General features: G+C 43.2%; 1 protein-coding gene across 1 annotated transcript in view; it reads right to left on the bottom strand.

Annotated features, from left to right (window-relative positions):
- CACUL1 (CDK2 associated cullin domain 1) overlaps positions 1-14,196 on the bottom strand; it is a 43,927-nt gene extending 29,731 nt beyond the window's left edge. Inside the window, exons 1-3 of the mRNA XM_063163118.1 lie at positions 13,886-14,196; positions 7,836-7,962; positions 3,552-3,654 (exon numbers count right to left, since the gene is read on the bottom strand). Coding sequence (XP_063019188.1) covers positions 3,552-3,654; positions 7,836-7,962; positions 13,886-14,147 — 492 coding nt within the window. The 5' untranslated portion in view covers positions 14,148-14,196. The remainder of the gene's footprint in view (positions 1-3,551; positions 3,655-7,835; positions 7,963-13,885) is intronic.
- Positions 14,197-14,757: the final 561 nt, after the last annotated feature.

Below are 14,757 nucleotides of genomic sequence, written 5' to 3'. Positions count from 1 at the left end.
ATCATCATAAAAACCCCACCACAAACAGAAAACAACAGATCCCCTTTTCTCTCTCCTCTAGATAAATAAAAGGTGGAACATGACAAATAAATAGTTTTCAGCCCTCAATCATTTCAAAAAGGAAGCACTGAATTTATTCTAACTAAAAGGAAAATATTGCACTGCACCTGCACAAAAAAAGCTACATTTGTACCAAGCAGGCTCAAAGCCACAGCACATTCTGATTGTCAATGCTTTGAGTACTTTCCAGCATCTTTTGCTGAAGTGCTAATGGGTAAAGTGCTTGATTTTAAATTACTTTATCAGAGTGCATAAGAATAAATTAAGCCAGAAACACCAGTGCCTAATGCAAATAGAGTTTTACTCATTTTAAAGAGATGTATTTAATTTGAAAGCATATGTTTGTGTATCCACCCTACCTCATACATCTGAATGACTCAGCAATTACCCACAAAAACAGATGACATTATTTTAAACCACAACATAATGAACCATGTCCATTACCAGTGGAATGTTTCCAAATAAAGCATCTTAGAAAAATCACCTGCATGCTACAGGCTTCAGAGACCTCAAGAAAACAGGAAACAAGTTAATTTGTGTTTTCTGCAGCGACACGTTATTTTTTTAAGCTGAAAAAATCCAAAATTCCAATCAGCTCAGGAATTATAGAGATTGAATTCTCAAGGACTGAAAGTCCACATGATAAAACTCTGTCTTAACTAATGCAGAGAAGCTAGTCAGAAAAGGAAAGCAATCCTTGCTGTGAGTCTCTCCATAGCAGCCTGAAAGGGGATCATTAACTGACTGATACAGTAATGAGGGAGCTGCAAATGGCTTTGCATCCAAGAGGCCCCAGATCAGCCTGGTGACAAGCAATTCATCTCCTCTAAATGTACCATTACTCAGCAGGCACTGCTCAGTGCTCTTCACCCAACGTCCAACAGGCAGAAATGCCCCAGCCCAGCCACATCTCCCTGTGGCCTCTGCCACCACTGACAGGAACTCTCTCGAGCTGAGAAGCTGTGAAACAATCCCTCAGGAACACACAGGGCAACAAACACCAACACCACACAAGCTGTGCTGCAGTGTGGAAAAGCAGAAGTCACACAGGATGACCAGGGCACAGGAGTGTCCATCACTGCTGACTCCAGCTGTGGCCAGGCAAGCACAGGGCTACACACACAGGGAGGGGGGCAATAAATAGATATACAGGGAGTTTCTGCAGTGAAGGCCCCAAAGAGAGAAACCAAACTCCATTAAGACTAAATCCATGCAAGAGCAAGTCTGACCAGTCCCCTGAGGTGCTCCCACTTTTACTGTTTGGTATCTGGGTTTTACAGGTTTGGCTGTTGATGAGTGGCTCCTGTAGGAGACAGCTTGCTCTGGCAAGTTGGTTACATGCAGACACTGCAGCCCACTTGCCATTTAACTGTTACACTGCTGTGCAAACAAAGTGCTGCCCTGTCCAGGGAAAGGCATTGCATTTTCTGCCATTTCAGTTTCTATAACCATCTGTTTCCTTCTTCTACTTCTTCTTCTTCTACCTTTGCACCTCTGAACATTAAAAACCAACAACTTGCATCAAGTCATAGCTTGCCAAATAAATAAAACTCTTAAATGTTGTTGGCAGGTGAATGAGATTATGTCAAAAAGCAAAAAACCACAAATTGTGCATTAAAAGGATTCACATATATATAAAGGATTCACATATATGGGTTTTTTCATTGTTGGCTGTGGGAACCAGAAACTTCTAAGCAACCAACATTTATAAAGTAATCTGCTATTGTTGCTAGAGGAAAGATCTAGAACTGCATTTTCAACATAAATTTCAGGTGACTGAATGCCACCAAAATGTACTAAGATCAAAGAAGTATCAGAGAAATAAAACATATTGTAGTAATTTCTTAAGAGTAAATTTCACAGCCCACAGCTAAAACAGTTTCTTTATAGAATAATTTTTTGAGGCACATGAGAGTTTTACCTCCAGCAGCTCAAAAAGATCCATTTGTCATCCAAAAGCCAAGTCATGCTCACACATCAGACAAAACCCACATGATGCACTCAAGGATGGTATTGTGTTATATCACAGGTGTGTCTAACCCACATAAGGAAGCTTTTGCAAGGCTAAGATTGCATTAAACAGTTGTCTTAATTATTCTTTTAACAAGCTGATTTTCAGAAGGCAGCCTTGTTTTTACACAGAGGTATTTAAGCTTATATGTGCTAAAGCAAACTTTAAAATCAGCTGCCTCAGTTTTAGACTTAAAAGAGAAGAGGCAAGGATTAGCAAGTAAAGAATCTGGGGTATTCCCAAATTCAAATCAAACTAAAGCCATGGATTACTATGAAATATATCAGAAGAACTGGCCAAACCTGTATAGCTGAAATGATTCATAGTTCTCACAAACAGAAGAAAAAAGGCTGCACCAGCTCAGCAGAACCAAGGGAAGGCTTTATTTTAAATACTACATTCACCAGTTCCAAGCAATTTTTACAGAACACTGAGGCTGTCACTCCATGAGGAATAAAGAGACCATAAAAGAGAAAAGAAGAAAGAACCTAGCAAATACCATGCCTATTAAATTTCTTGTAAGGAAAGCCACAAGAGGAAAACAGTGCAACAAAAGGACATCAGAGAGATCACAGTGCTATATATTTTGGGAATGCACATTTAGCCAGAAATATCTGATGCAGTTAAAGTATTAAGACTGTTTTGAGCTAACCTAAATTAGTTATCAATGTGTTAGAAGCACTGAAGAAGCTGCTGTAGTTTAGGGTTTCTTGGTATCTGGCTTCTCTACCTCATGCACTGTAAATCAGTACAAAACTCAAACATCAGCTATGGAAGTGAAAAAAGCTTCAGGGGAAAAAAAATCAAGCAGCACTGCTGCTACAACAATGACAATTTCAAGTACATATCTGGAGATTCTAGTCTAAAAAGAATGTTCAACAAGGTACACATGTGAAAACAACCATGGATGCAGAGGTAAGATCCAGAGAAGGATAGGGGTATACAAACTGTATGTATTAGGACTGCTGTAAACCACTGACATCTACAGATAGGCAAGAAAAATGCAGAATAAGCTGTAACAGAGCTCTGTATGCATTAACTCTTAACTTATACTTCACAACCTATATTTAATTCACTTAGATTTTTTCCTTTAGATTTTCCCTTTTGTGCTGCTTTTGGTTGCACAAGAACCATAAACAGTTCATACACATTTACACAGGAATGGCAGACATTTATCTCATGTGCTCAAATCACTTTGACTGAGGTATTTACATTCCAGATGATACTTAAGATTTCCCATTCTCCATTTTTTCATTTTATATCATATATTTAGGTTTAGCCAGTGGTCTCCACGTGGTTGAGATCTCCAAGGTCTTGGTAGTGCCAAAGCTTTGGATGTAGTAGTTGGTTTTCAGCTGACAATTTTGTAACTTAATGTAAATCAGTCATAATAACAATCCCCTCCATGGGCCACCTACATACTGCTCTGATAAAATCACAGGTCCCAGGAAAGAGAGAAGTAGATTGTGCAGTTTCTTACCTGCAGCTCCTTTGAGACTCTCTCTAAGTGGTTAGTTATCTTTTTTATTAGGTCACTATACATCTGTTCCGAATGCTGCTGGCACACACACTTATACACACAACTGCAGAAACAAATATAGGAACAAACAATGAACTTCCAACAGTTTGCAATGAAAGGTAACACCAAAACATTTTGTTCAAGTTTTAATTTAGAGGATTATAGAGTTAATTGAATGATTGTTGAACTTTTAAATACAGTTCTAAGGTTGGAATGAGCTCCAGCAGGCTCTTGGGGCTCCCTGGAGGCTCCAGGGTGTCCATCCCATTCCCCCTCCCCAACTTCATTTTAACTTACAATGAGTTCTCTTACAGTGCATTTCCTAACAGCCAGGACATTTCTGTCAACAGCACACTCCTACTTCTGCTTTTGTCTCTCCTTTGTGAATAAAGTCTCCATTAAAATAAGCAGGTTTAACAATTCTGTGAATATTCTAGGGCAAAACCCTCACTAAAAGAAGGGGAATGCTGACAAGTATCATAGAAGTAGCATGAAAACCATGGTAAGTGTTAAAAAGAAATGGCAAAAGTTCTACAGTTACAGACCCAACCAGGCTTCTCCATTCTTTCTTCATTTCTTTCTTAAATTCTAAGAAAATTCTACAATTTCATAATGAAGAAAGGTGCAGAAGAAGGACTATAAAACTAATTCTGCATTCTATGGCTTTGCTGTGTTATGTCTGGTCTTCAGTGCCACCTTTGATTCCTAAGAACACTTTATTGCTTTCACATTGCAATATAACATCTGCAAAACAAGGCTATTCATTGAAGATATATTTACACAAGTTGTAAAACAAACACATTTATTATTTTCAGCAAGATGTTATCGGAGTAGTCCTCACTGTCAGGACTAACACCAACATTCATCTGTACCAAGCAGCTTTTACTCCTCAGTCAGCTTTTCAAAATGTGTCTGCCAAATGCAAGAGACCCAGGGAGACTTCACCTGGTACCCTGGGCAAGTCACATTTCTGTTCTGTTCTGCTCCCCTCTCCACTCCTCTGCACCAAGAACAAGCAATTTAGGCAGAGACTGCTCTTAGGACATGTGCAAACAAATGATTTCCAGGGAGATCCAGACCCCAGCCTTGAATTCTGCAGATTTTAAACAGCCCCAAAAGCCAAAATAGGGCTATGGGACAGTTACACTGTATCTCTGTAGGGGAACTATGGCTCTCCAATTCTCTACTGACACGGTGGCACAAAAACAGGCAAACTACAAAGATGGCAAAAGTCTGCTTATTTGGTGAACTATGTTATTTGTTAAAAACCAAAAGACAACCTACACTTCTCATATTATTATATTTTAAAAATACTGAGCATCTCTAGTTTGCAATTATTTATATATTATCAGTCAAGGTCATTCCTTTTCTTTCATAGCAAGTCTACCAATAGCAGATCCTTTATTGAAACATGCCAATGCAAAAGATATTTTGGTATAATGTTTTTAGCTAAGAGCACAAATATTAGTTTGGTTTGGATCAAAGAGAGAAACACTGATAAGAAAAGTGAGATTGATTTTTGTGATCTCTTACAAAATCAGCCAGCTGGGTAACCCCAGCAGATGGCCACACATTTGTTTGCTGCACAGCTAACCAGTACACAGCCACTTCCACAAGCTGACTGCTTTATTTGTATGCAACTAAAATGATATTTAAAGAACACTTCTCCTTAGTGTTACACACACTATTGCTGCCTCTATTTCTGCAACTTGTTCAGTAGTCAAACACCAGTCTTCCCATGTACACACAGGGTGTGTTTACAGTTGATTTGAACACTTCTACTTAGAGGTTCCTTTTCCTTCTGAGATCCTGTTTTCAGTTCCTGATTGTGGGCTAATTCTGTGAATCATCCTTGCCCTGATGTTACCCAAAAGAAGTCACAAGCTTGTTAGTTCTTTAACATAACCAAACACCTTAGGAAAAGGAAATCCCAAAAAGGACTTTAAGAGGGCAAGCAGTGGATGAATATCCAAGCTCTCCTGAGGAACAGAAAATTGCACTGCACCTAGGAGGCAGTGGAGGCTTCCAGAAATACAACTTAGCTGCTCATGTTTTCCTCATCTCAAACCTTCCTTCACACCTCTCTGCCAATTTATCCAACCCTTTTATGACTGGAAGTGACAGTGCACAGGCAGGCTTTGGACTCAGTTGAAAACAGGCACTAATACCTTAGAGACAAAGTGCTCCATGGTAAGTATCTGCATACACACCTTGGAATTTATCTCCCAGCTCTCACTGCTGGGGAGTAAACACCTACAGCAATCACTGACCATGTCAAACACAGCAAATACCCAAATATTTGGGGATCTAATAATGTATTGGAGTTTGCATTATGGAAAGCTTGGCTCCTTTAGTCAGCACAAAGATGACCAAGAATACTACTGGATTTTATGTCAGTTTCATTGTAAAGAAAAAATATATACATGTAGCTGTTTGAACCACTTCAAGAAACATTCCACTTTTCAGACAAAAGAACTGGCTTAGAAACAGAGAAGATCTATACTCCAAGTCTGCTACAGATTCTCAAAAATACTCCAAGCAAACATCCTTATTAAATTCAATTCTTTTTAAATATCAATTATCCTTCCCTTGTCAATCTATCTTGTCTAGATTCTCAATCAAAGGAACAGTCTAAAAATATTTAAAAAAACACCAAAATCAATCTCCTGGTTGGAAGAGGCTGTGGCAGAGTAATTACAACCCCAGACATAATTTTTAAAGGAAAACTGACACACCAGCTTTACCATTAACACTAAACTATGGAAAATCTTTAGCTTTGGTAATAATAAAATATATCCAACAGATATCCATGCATCATTACAGTCCTGCACCAAGTGCCTCAGATGTAAAGGGGGGTTATCCAGGAGAAACTCAAAACCCAGTATTCCTTCAGTAAATAAAACTTTTGAGGAGTAGAAAGATGACAAGGATGAAGTCCAGTTATCTGCAAACCATAACTACGTATAATTAAACAATTAACTTTGCACACCTACTCATGATCAGAGATCACTTTTGAGAGATCTCTTACTGCAGACTGTTTGCACATTGGGGATTTCAAGCTGGGAAAGGATTCTGATTACTTACACTAAAGCTGGCTCTCTTAATTCAAACAGCCATCTCAATTATTTATACACATGATGATTGATCTCTGAGTCCTGATCAAAGCAGCTCCAAAAGTTTACAGGGGAAAGAAGAAGTTTCTTGAGTTTTCAATGTGAACTAAGGGGCAAAACTGAACAGTTGCCTTAATCCAAAGTTTTAAACTGCAGAGTGGCTGAAAGGAAGTGGCCATGAGATAACAGAGCTGAAAGTCTCTAAAACCAGCCATCAGTGACTGGCAGCATTATTCCACACAGGGCAACACTCTGGTGAAGAAAAGCAAGACAGCAGTGGCACAGATGTGCAAGGGGCAGGGGTTTTAGCAGCATCCTGGGCAGTAAATCCAGAGCAGTCACCCCTTGCCATCCTGTTCACCAACACCCTGAGTATCTGCCATCTACAGAACAAGCATCTCCATTTCAGTTCATCTCTTAAGGAACTGCCAGGTCTCCAGAGCATTTAGCACTTTGGTTTGGAGCAGCAGTGTGATGGGGAAGCAAACCCCCCACCATCCCCAGCACTGAGCACTGGTTTAGCCTGAAGGCAGTTCTGCTGTGTGATCAGATCCCTTTCAAACCAAACTGCAGCTCCAAGACAGCCCAAGCTTCTCCAGACAAGAATGGAGATCCAAAGGAGTGTCCTTCAAACTGCCTGGCACCTGGCAAGGGGAGAACACACCAAAACACCTGAGGCAAAACACACAAATGTCAATTTACATCAAAGGACCTTGGCACCAGGTGCTTCTATTTCCTTGTGCACATCAACCACACCAAATTGGTTCCTATTAGCTACCATAAAGAAGCCTTTTGATACATTAAATCAACTGCTCACCATGCCAATTTTTTTGGAGAAAAGGATGTTGAGTCTTTACTACATTTCCTAGGACATTATACTAAGCAACTGTGATGGGGTTTATTTTAATGTTAGTGTTTTCAGCACTTCTGCATTTTAATTCTTTAGCATTTATTCCTGTTAACATGGAGATATATATCTATTATTCACTCTAACCATTTAAACAGTACTGTATTTCATATAACTTTCCAATTTGTCTCCCCAAAATATGACATATGCATAAACAACAAAATCAAATAAACATTTCCTTTTAAAGACAAAATAAGTTATGCAGCATTTAAAGTATTTCCTTACCTGTATATTTGTTCATAGGAGATAGGGATGTAGTCACCAGGACTCTGAGTTAAAAGCTGATCTATGGCACTGTCCAACTTTGGCCAATATGTGCTCTTATAGTCTTCAATTGTTATAACATTCATTACTGCAAGAAAAAGACAAGAATAGATGTAGTAACTTCACCTAAAAGCCCAGAAACAAATGAACACTCTGTGATTTCAGATCACACCAAGAACATGGCCAAAAAACCTGGGAACACCTCACTTCCACCAAAACAACCTCATCTAAAACTAAAGCCCAGACTTGAATTTGTACCTCTGTATTTACAAAAATAAAATCAGAAAACCTGCCAAATCAGTGCTTTGCTATTTCCTTGGGGCCTAAGTAACATGGAAAAGCAAACTCCTGGGAGTTGTAACATGAAAATATAATAATAAAAAATTATAAAAAGATTAGTTCAGACTAATAAATTATGAAACTTTGTGGCAGTTCAGAACCAATCATTAACCTGGCATCTTCACATTCATGAGGACAAGCTCTGGCCAAGACTGGTAGGGTTTGAATATTCCTTCCCAGCAGATGTATTCATTTCACAAGTCCCAGGTGGGACCAGCAGCTTCCTTGGTCTAAAAGATGATGCAATTCCCTCTGCCTTCAAGTGCAGTTAGGCTTCCAGGCAACTTTTCTGAATCTGCATTACAGTTCTCCCCTAGCAGGGACAATTACTGCAGATAAAGATCAGCAGAGGGAAGAACAGGAGGTGTTTAAATTAGGGTTCCCACTGCTCCCTGACCTTCCTCCTGAGCTTCCCAACTGCCCCTCCTGCACCAGTGACTCAGGGCACCTTCCCAGCCACGGCAGGGTTTGGATTTCTCTCTTTTCAGGGGGGATTTCTGAACCATCCACTCGTGGCTCAGTTCCAACAGGTTCACACCCTCCCTTCAGGGCCTCACTCGCAGCGCTTCCTCACTGCCTTGTCACACCACCACAGCTTCACAGCACCCACTCAAAAAGCCCTCAGCAACCACCAGCACCTCAGTCAAATCTGTGATTTGAATCCAAGCAATGAAATCAAAGCAAATCTATCAAAACAAAAATGGATCAAAACTATCCAGCCTAGGAAATCTAGAATAACTTCTTCATTTGAACTCCACTAAATGGAACAGAGAATAAAGATACTTCTCACCCCAGACAGACCATTTCAGACACAACACTGGAAAGAAATATTTTGGTTAGCAATGAATTTTAAATATGCATTTAAATGTAGATTCACTGATGGGTTTGAGAAGCAATATTTTTGAAAGGTATTTTCAAAGGGATTGAAAGGAGCTGAGTGAGTGAGTCACTTTTGGCAGCATTATAAGGAACAACTGTAAGGAAATTGGCAAAACAGTTCTGAGTATCATGAGGAAAATAAAAGATTGTAAAGTGAACATGGAATAGAGAGAGGTGTGAGACAAGGAGGTGTTGGAACTCTATCTGTAGGAGCAAGTATTACAGATCTGTGTGCCATGTTAGGGTATTTCAGCCAGAAACTCTGCTTAGAGGAGGATGTTAGTGCAGCACTCCTGCTCCTCTTCATCCAGCTGCAGCCATTGGTGCCCTCTTGTTCCACAGCTGTTACAGAATCAGATCTAGTTATCCCAGAATCATTCTAGTTATCCCAAAAGTGTCTGAGCAGTGACCAGGTCCCCTCTACCCGGGCTGCAGGACACTGCCCCAGGAGCCCAGGCTGCAATCTGAAAGGCCATCACTGTTTGCCAACGAGAGAGAGAGCCAAGGTCACAGGGCAGCTACACAGCCACCAGAGTTCAGTTAACAGGTCCAGCAAGTCAGCTTCCCCAGGAAGGAGCAGCCATGCAGTCAGCAACAGCAGAGCCCCTCCCTGGCAGGGAACTCAGCCCCTGTTCCCTGCCCTGCAATGCCTCGTTGGAGCTCTCATCCCTTGCAGAGCAACACTCCAGGCAGGTGTTCTCAGCATCAGCACCTTTACTATTCCTGTTTATACTCTGCAGCAAAGCATGAGCTTGTTTTACTTTGCTAGCCCAAAAAAGATGGGCCTCCACAGAACCACTCTGTTCCACAGAAAATATTAAGCTGAAGTCAGCATAAACATTAGACCAAGTCTTGCTTTTAAGATTTCAATGTTTAATCACACCCACATCTGGTTTAACATACTAAATGAGCCCTATTAATTTGAAAGAAAATAGTCAAGTAAGATAATTTTAACAGTCTGTTGAGATATTAATTTTTTACAATATGGAAAAAGAAAGCAGCAGCAGACAGGAAGGTCTGCCCATTAGACATGCTGCACAGGTAAAGGACAAAACACTTTCACAAAAAGCCCCATGAGACTTGCACAGAAAAGTCTGCATAGAAAATGGTACTGATAATTTCACAGTAACATTCCAGAAAAGCTTCATTCTCATTCAAAAGTCTCTTACAAGTACTATGTAATTTGATTTCCACACTTCAGTTCTGAAACTAAGCCAACCACAATATTTACATAGCTAAAAGTCCAAGACTACAAACAGAACAATCACTATTTTTATTCTTCTAATCCAGTAAACAAAGTACTTTAAAATTTTAATAACTATCACAAGTTAGTAAGGTCCTTTTTCTCCTGGCAGCTCTTACACACACACAAGTGAAAGGTGGCCTGAAGATCCCCCAACTACAAACTCTGCAAGAACAGAGTTTGCTGAGACCAGCAAGGAAGGAATCAGACCCTTAGCAAGGAAAGACAGATTGCCCTTTAATTTTTTATTTTTCTCTCTTTTTAGGATGTCATGCTTAAATGCTTATCCTTACATTATGTGTCCAAGATTTAAAAGAATTTGCCCAAGAGCTTCCATCCCCAAACTGCAATTTAGTTGGTTTCTGGGAAGTGACAGTGATATTTTGTAAGAAAGCTTGCTAGAATGCTGGATTTTATCCAACCCCAGCAAGGCTGGGGGTGGGGCTGGGAGAGAAATCAGTCTGACAGAATCGAAAGAAGTCAGTATTTTCCAGAGAATTCAGCATTTTCTAGAAAATTATTAAAGACTTCACAAGTAAATCTTGAGCAACAACTGCTGCTTTTCCATACAAAAAAAAAAAAAGTTCAAAAGGAAAGCTTTAGGTGAAATGCAGCAGTGAAACTATTTCAGTAAAAAAGAATATGCATGAGCTATCATAACCTAGATATATCAGTATTATAGTCATAATGGAACTGCTTCAACTACAAAATTCTTTGATATCAACTTCAATGAAAAGAATGGCAAAACCCACTAAGACTAAAACAAAACCACAAAAAATATAGCCCACCAAGAGTAGGTACACATCCCCCATGAAACTGGTAATAAAACCTTACACACACTCACTTTCTCAAATCTGTAGCTAAAAAGCAAGAGACAGAGCAGGATGGCTGATCCAATACACTGCCAAGAATGCAGACAGCACTCTGACAATTATCTGTCATTTATTCTGGCAATAAAAATAAAAGAAAGCAACTAAGCATCTTCCAGAAGCTGCATTTCATCTCAGCAAGTGAGATACATGAAACTTTACTGCTCAATTAGCAGTGCACCCTACAATGCTCAGGATTTTGCTGAAGTGTACAAACTCCTCAGGCAGCTGTCCAAGAGTCATGTACAGACTGTGGCCCTGTGCTTTCCTGTTTCTCAGCCCCCACGTGCACGTTTTCACAGGAGATTTTGCTCTGCCCCCCTGCCTGACACATCCCAGCACACATTAGCAAGTTTATGAGTTTGCCCCGTGGTTGGCTTCCAATTCTATTCTATTTTTATAACCTGTTTCTCAGCCTGCATGAAGGCTGGTTAGTAAAAGTAACTTTTTCTCCACCAGACCATGTGCCCACGCAGCCACGCACACACACTGCACTGAGCAAGGTTATGCAACGGGGAAGGCAGCAGATCCAGTGCACACAGCCACATGTGCCTGTCCCAACAACATTTATAACCACCCCTCCTTGAGAAAAGAAACAAAATGGAAACTCTTCATTGCTCACCTCAATCAGGTTATGCTGTAATTTAAAGCTGATCAACTGTAAATATTTAGTTTCAATTTTACTATAACACAGAAGTTTTTCTTAAGTTGCTTTAAAGTACAAGAAAGGCTATCAAAGAAAAACTACTAAATTAACTATGCACTAATCCAATTTTAGCTCTCACTCTCACCAAAATCTCAAGGTAGGAGAACTGGATTTAGCCTCTTTGAAGGACAGGAAGGATACTCTGTCCAGGACAGCCTCTGCATCATGAAGCAAGGCAGGAGCTCTTGTTCATCCAGCTGCCTCATGCAGCAGACAACAGACAACTTTTCCATCCAGCTTGGGACTGGCAAACCTCTCCACACGTGCTCTGCCATTAGTGGGACAGAGCAGGCAGGAGGGATCCAGCACACACAGATTCCCTCCTAGGAAACACTTACATCCAAAGAGACCCCTCTCCCTTTTTCCATGGGTGAAAATTAAAGCAAGGTGATCAAGGGATCCTCTGTCAGAGCCAGGATAAGAACAGGCAGGAGCCACCTCAGCTCCTTGAGGTTCTCAGTCAATCCCACTTCACTGGACTTGTTCTGTTCACTTCCATGTACCACCACAGCTGCCCACTACACGAGGATGTGGAAAAGTGCTAATGAACTTCACTCAGACAATTTTCTGTTTTCCAGGAAAATAATTATTTAAAAAAAGATCAGTAAAACACTACGTTGGGATACCAGCGCTGGAGAAGTGAAAACAAGAACTCCAAAACCACGCCCTAAGCAAAACCATGCTCTGCTGCTGCTTCTCCCCTCAGTCATAAATTGTGGATTAGCTGGAAAATCACCTTCCCACTTGCTGGAAACAGCTTGAAAACCATTTTAATTCTGAAACACAGAGAAAAACTGAGATTCTGAATGTCTGGAGCAGGACTTCAAGAGCCTAGTTTAGCAAGGTCGAACGACATCTCATTTCAGCTGTCTCCAGGGCTTAGAAGCCACCCCAAGGTACCTGGAGACCTGACAAGCAAGGCAGGAAAAGTGCCAGGGAGCTCACAGAGCCTGGGAGTCTTAACTTCAAAGCAGCCAGCCCTGGCCATGTGCCACAAAAGCCAGGCTTACCCGAGAAGCAGGAATCCAGGAGCCTGAACTTTGAGCTTTGGATCACCCCTGGACATGGACAGGTGAGAGAGCACGGGGGAAAGCAGGGAGGACACACAAAGTGCATTTCCCATCTAAATTTTGTCGTGGCAATCACACAGTTGCACTTCCAGGAAAGCTTTTAACTACCCAAACCCAAGTTTTCCAACAGTCCATGAGAAAAAAAAGGCCTATTTTGCCCAGAAAGGTGACTTTTGGAAAAAAAGTAGAACTGAAATGTACAGCGAAAAATCTTCCATTGCCTAGATCTTAACATAGAAAAAACAGGGAGAAAATGCCATTTTTGTTAGAAGCTACACACAAAGGTCATTTTGGAAATTCCAAGGCCAGGATGGATGGAGCTCTGAACAACCTGGTCTAGAGGAAGGTGTTCTACTCAAGCAGGGGGCTTTGAACAATATGGTCTTTAAGGTCCCTTCCAACCCAAACCATTCTCTGATGTTACCACTCTATTTTTGGGGCTAACTTGGGTAAATTAACCCTTTGCAGACACTCATCCCTTCCGGGACAGCACGATCCTTGCAGGGGCTCTGCCCACAGCTGCCAGCAGCAATCCCAAACAGGCTTCCAATTCATCTCCAGCTTTTTCTAGGCTGAGAGGCAAAGTGTATAGGAAAGGTCTGAGCTAAAGGGCTTCAGAACCAGCAGCGGCCCAGAGCCCTGCCCACGCTCACTCTCCCAGCTCTACAGCCACAGCCACCGTGACAGCAAAGCAGAAGTTGGGGCGCTGTGCGAGCAAAGGCTGTTTTCGCCTTCCAAGGCGCCTTAACCCGTCTGACTCCGCTTCGAGAGCCTCTCGAGGCGAGCTCCGGGTCTGGGTGGGAACGAGCGGAGCCCCAGAGGGGAGCGGGGCCAGCGGGTTCAGCACAGCGGGTTCAGCACAGCAGCAGGCGGGGCCCCCCCGTGCCCAGGCCCGGCTCACTCACGGAACTTGGAGGTCGAGGCGCTGATGTTGATGGCGGCGATGGCCCCGGCCGCCCCCACCCTGCCGGCGGCAGCCCCCGGCTCGCAGCCCCGCAGCCCCGCTCCGTTGTGCTCGGGCCCCGCGGGGCGCGGCGGCCCGGCCGGCGGCAGCAGCCGCTCGTCGAGCAGGTGCCGCCCGTAACCGCCCGCGCCCCAGTTGTTGTGGTTCTGGTCGTCCATCATGGCCTCGCCGCCGCCTTCCTCTTCCATGCTCTCCTCCTCCATGGCGGGCGCCTGGCTGCGGGAGCGGAGCGGGATCAGCGCCCGCCGCCCATCGCCGCCGCCTCAGGCCCGGCGGGGCTCGGCGGGCTCGGCCCGGGCCCCAGCCCAGCTCCGGCCGCGCCGCGCGACACTTCGCGCCGGGCGGAAGGCGGCAGCCGCGCCGGGCGGCACCGCCGCGGGGCATGCTGGGGGATGTAGTCCTGCGGGGCGGAGCGACAGCCGGGGCGCGGAAAGAGGTGCGGCCGGCTCGGAGTCCGTCCCCGTCCGCGCCCGCAGTTCGCTCTTCGCGGTTCCCCGAGGGCCAGGAGGGTTCGTCTGCAGCGGGGAGGCTCCGGAAGGGCCCGCGCTGAGAGCGGGCCCCGTGCCCACAGCGCCCCCTGGCGGGAGCGCGGCGGCCGTGAGGGGCCCGCTCAGGAAAAGGGACGGAACACGGTCGGGATGTCGCTTGTCACGCCCTGTCCCCGCTCCTCGGCACCACCGCCACCCTGCGAGGTGTCCCTGCCCATGAGGGGCTTGGAAACAAACCCTCCTTAAAGTCCCTTCCAGACCAGCCTGTTTCTGTGAAGTTCCTGCACAGCGCTACTCCCTTCCATTCTCCTGTTGGTAAGGGGAA

This window comes from Melospiza melodia, chromosome 9, assembly GCF_035770615.1.
Source record: "Melospiza melodia melodia isolate bMelMel2 chromosome 9, bMelMel2.pri, whole genome shotgun sequence".
Classification (NCBI taxonomy): domain Eukaryota; kingdom Metazoa; phylum Chordata; class Aves; order Passeriformes; family Passerellidae; genus Melospiza; species Melospiza melodia.
Note: the sequence above shows the minus strand (reverse complement) of the source record. Positions and strands in the feature narration are given on the sequence as shown.